This window comes from Quercus lobata, chromosome 12 (assembly GCF_001633185.2).
Source record: "Quercus lobata isolate SW786 chromosome 12, ValleyOak3.0 Primary Assembly, whole genome shotgun sequence".
Taxonomy (NCBI): Eukaryota; Viridiplantae; Streptophyta; class Magnoliopsida; order Fagales; family Fagaceae; genus Quercus; species Quercus lobata.
Genome location: NC_044915.1, coordinates 28,283,732 through 28,288,927, shown reverse-complemented (window position 1 = coordinate 28,288,927; position 5,196 = coordinate 28,283,732). Strand labels below are relative to the sequence as shown.

The following is a 5,196-nucleotide window of genomic DNA, read 5'->3' as shown; positions in this document are numbered from 1 at the left end:
AAAGTCTTTTAAGATAATTTATTAATATATGTTCTGAAGACATATGTAAATAAAAACTCTTGTTAATAAACTCTTTTAAAAAAGTTTTATCAATACTTTTATAAGAATTATTATTTATTAACTTTTCTCTTCTTAATAAATCATTTTAAAAAAATTTTAATAATTTTTTTTCTCCATATAAAATTTCTAATAAAGTTTCCTAAACCCATGCTTTTAGTGCCCCATTAACTATTTGCTCAAAAAGTAAGCTTTCTTCACCTAATACTATTAGTCAATCTTGACCGTCCGATTGATTAACTTTAATCCTTCATTTGCTTCCCATTGACTCGGAGGACATATTAGGGGTCAAGGAAGGCTATTCTAGTAGTTTCGGTGCAACCGGCTCTCTCCAATAAGGACCAGTTGGCAGAAAAGGAGAGGTACTGGAAGCTTTGACAGGGTTCTTTTTAGAAAGCAGGTGGACGGTATTTTGTCTCTCTCTCACGTTTCCTCCGTGACATGGCCTGAGTCATACGGTGACTCCATCATTGATTCCATTTGGTAATATTTTACAAAGAGAAAGACCTAGAAGATCTAAGGGGAAAAAAAAAAAAAGATTTACAAATAAAATAATGGGTCATATTTTTAATTTTCATTGTCCAACAGGCAACAGCAATGTAAAGTTTGCGCTTTGTAAGTTCTAATAACATTATTTGTATTTTTAAAAAATAGGTGTAGATGAAAAATTATGTAAAAAAATGTATAATATTATTTAAAAATTAAAAACATATATTTAAACACATGTATCAATAAGCTTTTATTATTCTCTCAATCTCAACAAACAAGTCATTTATTATTATTAGGTCTTGGTCTGTGAAAAGCATAACAAAATTATTAGTCAATAAAATGATTGGTTTAAAGTTTTTATATTTATTATTTTCTACAATAACTTTTAGCCTGTACTCCATTTTCTTTGAACGTTAAGATTGGAACATAGAGTAGACTCATTGATAAGAATTTAAGTTGATGTCTTTTTTAAAGTTGGAGGGACTAAATCAGCATAGTTTATTCTTAAGGGACTAATTAAATTTGGCACTAACAATTAATAGTGACCAAATTAAACTTTCTCATATAATTGGAGGATCAAATTAGTATTTTAATAAAAATAATACTACTTAATTTTTAATAACACATTGGTTTCAATTAGATTAATTGGTAAATCAATGATTACATATCTAGCTTTGATTTTTGGTGTGACATCGGTCTGAGTTTCTCTAATTCTTAAGTTGAATTCACAATACTTTTGGAATCGTGTGGCTAAGGTTGACAGAGCATACATGACATGATATAAGTTTAGGCACGAGTCAATTTCTTCCTTAGATTCCGCACACATTTTTCACAATTTGTTTTTTTTGAGGAAAGATCATTTACTTTATCTTCATTTAAAATACAAAATAGTGGTTTTTGAAATTATTTATTTTAATTTGAATGTAAATAAAACCTACATTTTTTTCAAATAAAAGTACATAATAACCTAAAAAAATTAATAAAATTGTGTCCATGATTCGAAATATATTGGAGACATTTCTATACAAAATAAATATAAACAAGAAGAGATGAAAGCAACAAGCTTTTTTCTTATATTTATATCGGTTTTCCCTCCTCGTTTATTTATACAGATTTTCAAATAAATTGAACCTTTTCTTTTTACTTTTTGCATCTTCTATAATTTTACTTTAAGCCTTATGTGATTTTTTTTTTTCTTTTCCATTTTTATCTTACTAATATTAAGATTTATTTAATAAAGTATCCGTTTGGAACAACTTATTTGGCATGAAAAATAAAATAAAATAAAGTAAATCTATATTTAAAATAAAATGGCATTTTAAAATGCTATATATTAACTGATTTTTTTTTTATTATAAAAAAAGTGAATTTATAACTTCGACAAGCGTGGTTGAAGATTAGTTTTTTTTAGCTTCAATAAGTTTAATGATACAAAATTTTTTACATAATTTGTCATAACCACTGAAAAATCATTCTATAATTGGTGTACAATCATTAATAGTTTTTTGAAAGTGATGGTGTTCTAATTATAATTTTTCACCTCAATAAATATTTTTTAAAAAATTGTAAGATTTGTTGCATCTCTTACATTGGTTTTTTAGTTTATAATCAAGGGAAATATTAACGAATGATTTAAGGAAATTAATTTATAAAGTATTTTTAGAAATATTTTAAGAGAAAATGATTAAAAAATTAATTTTTTGACAATTTTTTATACTTTCTATAAAAATGATGTTAAAATTTTCTTAATATAATTTATTAACAATTACTTTAAGTACACTCCTCAATGTAACTATAATCAAATACCTACAAAAAAAAAAAACCCTTATTTAATTTATTGTAATTTGCAAAAGAAAAAACAAAACCAACAAGCATGCGTTTTAAACAACCTTTTATGCCACGAGTTCTTAGGCCACTACTTGCTATTAAAGTCAAAAGTAAAATTAATGACTTTTATAATTCATTTGTGGCCTAATTAAAGAGTGTCCAAATGCAGTGATTAAGGTTCTTAGGCAACAACCTCTTCCTTTTTTCTTTTCTTTTTTTCCCTCAAAAAAGTTAATTTTTTTTAATATATTTATAATTGATTAGCTTTTGAATGCGTGCATAACACATTGGTTAGTTAAAGAAGTATTTTTTTAATATATGAAATGAGGCTTATAGGATGAAATTTATTTTTATTAAACGAATGACTATGACACACAACACTTTTCTTTCTATTTTTTTTATTTTATTTTATTTTTTTATGTATCATAAATTACATAAAAGAATGACCATGGTATACAATATGTAATATCATTTGTATTCTTTATAATATGTAATATACTTAATGTATCATACTTAGTATTCTTTATAATATGTAATATTTTGAGGTTCTACTATTAACCGTCGCAACACAATACCTATATAATTTTAATTTATTATTATTATTTAATTTGATAGTTAAAAAATAAGATATTTGAACTCTAAATGTCTCATTTTGAATAAATTGAGTTATAAGACTTTAATAGTTAATCTATTATTATAAAATATAGGCAATAACATAGATTAAAAATTAGTTAGTTATGATAAAAAAAAAAGAATAAAAAAAAGAAGAAGAATTGTGTATCACAACATTAGTCTTTTAAAAAAAATGAAACTAAGAAAAAATTGTATATATATATATATATACCCGTATAGAATATTACTAAAAATTAAATCTGTTTTTCAAGTTAAAAGTTAAAACTTAAAATATCCCCTCAAAAAAAAGTTAAAACTTAAAAAAAACTGACATGAGACGAAGAAAATAAAAATTAATGATATATATTTATATCTAATGAAAATTTATACTATTTATACTATTATTATATTATTATATAAAATGCCGACAAATTTTATTTTATTTGTTCACTATTTGTGGGGAAAAAAAACAGTCGCGCACTAATAATTAACTTTAGCGTGTAAAACGGTGGGGCCGCCTATTGCCCTGTATTTCCGTGTGTGTTCCTACCCTAATAATTTCTCATTATATTCCTATATAAACCCCCCTCTCTAACGCTTCAAACCACATCAGCAAATTCCGAAGAAGCTTAGACAAAGTTTGAGAGAGCCAATTCCAAAAAAGAAAAGAGTTTTTCGCTGCTGTGGAAGGTTTCTTTCCTTCGATAGAAAATTTTTCTTCTCTCCGAAGAAAAGGAAAAAAATCTCTCTGCGGCGGCGTAGATTTTTAATCTCTTTTTTGTCTTTGAAAAAGAAAAAAATCTTGAATTAAAATGGCTCGCTCTTTCTCCAACGCTAAGCTTCTCTCTGCTCTCGTTGTTGATGGCTTTTCTAACACTATTACCAGGTAACCCAAAAACCCATTTCTCTTCTCTTATTTTGCTTGTATTTTATGCCTGTTTGGCTGTCAAAAACATACAGGAATGAGGAAACAGAGGGTTTTTCTCTTTTCCTCTTTTTTTTTTTTTGAACATCCAAACAGATCCGAATTTCCTTCATAATATGTGAATTCAAAAAAAAAAAAAAAAATACTCGGTATAATTAAATTAAGGGTGCATTTGTATAAGCTGTTTTGTTTTAATAGTTTAAAATGAGAGTTACAAACGCTCTTTTAAGCTCAACTCAGAAAATCTAGGTTGACCCAGAACATTGACATAAAGAAAGGAAAAGCCCGTGATTTTCGAAAAGTGCGCACACAATCAAAATCAATCATTTAGCATATTTCACTTTCGGTGCACAAGTATATATATATGAACGGTGGAGATCCATTGATTAAAAATATTGATGTTAATTTTTGATGGTGGTGTTTTGTGCAGACGTGGATATGCGGCGGCTTCACAAGGAGTTGCTTCAAGCGTGGCAAGAAGTGGTAATTCAGGATCAAGTATGGTGAAGAAGCAAGGTGAGGAGATTGTGGGGTCCACCGAGAAGGTCTCGTGGGTCCCAGACCCCGTCACCGGCTACTACAGACCTGAGAATCGTGTCGACGAGATCGACGTGGCTGAGCTACGTGCAATTTTCTTAAACAACAAGAACTAAAATTCATGGCTTTTTGAGGCCATGTAAATGTAACAAACACACCTTCTTTGTCATTGCTTGGAACCAAACCCCAAAAGAAGAAGAAAAAAAAAAAAACAGAGAATTAAGGTTGGTTCTGACATCATCGTAGGACCACAAAGGATTTTAAACTATTGTTGTTGTATCTCCTCTGTGGTTACGATTAGCTAATTGAAGGAAATTGAAGGATGTAACTTTTTTGTTTATTTGTTCCATTGAGGAATGAAATAGTAATGATTATTGATTAGTATTTGCTAAACGACTATATGTGTCCTCTCTTATGCTATGTGTCTATGAGTCTACAACATAATGTTAATTTTCGGGAAAATTTTGGAAACACATAGAATGGTATAATTTGTATCACAATTGTCTACGTGTCAGATTATGAGTGGTTAAGAAAAAATGATAGGTCTATATAAAAGTGTCAAACAATTAATTAAATAAGATAGTTGTGGCAAAATTATGGTAGTTTATGTGATACTAGAACTATTCTAATTTTTAGTACTAGTGCTCAATATGATATTTTTAAATTGAAAAAGTTGTCCACCTAGCCTTCAAATTAGGTTGGAGTCTTAGTTAATCAAGGTGGCTATTTATTTCGGAAATCATTTATTT

General features: G+C 27.8%; 1 protein-coding gene across 1 annotated transcript; it reads left to right on the top strand.

The window, feature by feature from the left end:
* Positions 1 to 3,587: 3,587 nt before the first annotated feature.
* LOC115972612 (indole-3-acetic acid-induced protein ARG2) lies at positions 3,588 to 4,831 on the top strand. The gene is made up of 2 exons (XM_031092942.1): positions 3,588 to 3,871; positions 4,341 to 4,831. The coding sequence occupies exons 1-2, from the start codon at positions 3,798 to 3,800 to the stop codon at positions 4,561 to 4,563; spliced, it is 297 nt and encodes a 98-aa protein (XP_030948802.1). The 5' UTR covers positions 3,588 to 3,797; the 3' UTR covers positions 4,564 to 4,831.
* The last annotated feature ends 365 nt before the right edge of the window (positions 4,832 to 5,196 follow it).

Bases quoted from the DNA above. Each gene is read 5' to 3' on its own strand.
- LOC115972612 (XM_031092942.1), top strand. From the start codon at position 3,798: ATGGCTCGCTCTTTCTCCAACGCTAAGCTTCTCTCTGCTCTCGTTGTT. The intron at 3,872-4,340 runs GTAACCCAAAAA...TGTTTTGTGCAG, and splicing joins TTTTCTAACACTATTACCAG to ACGTGGATATGCGGCGGCTT.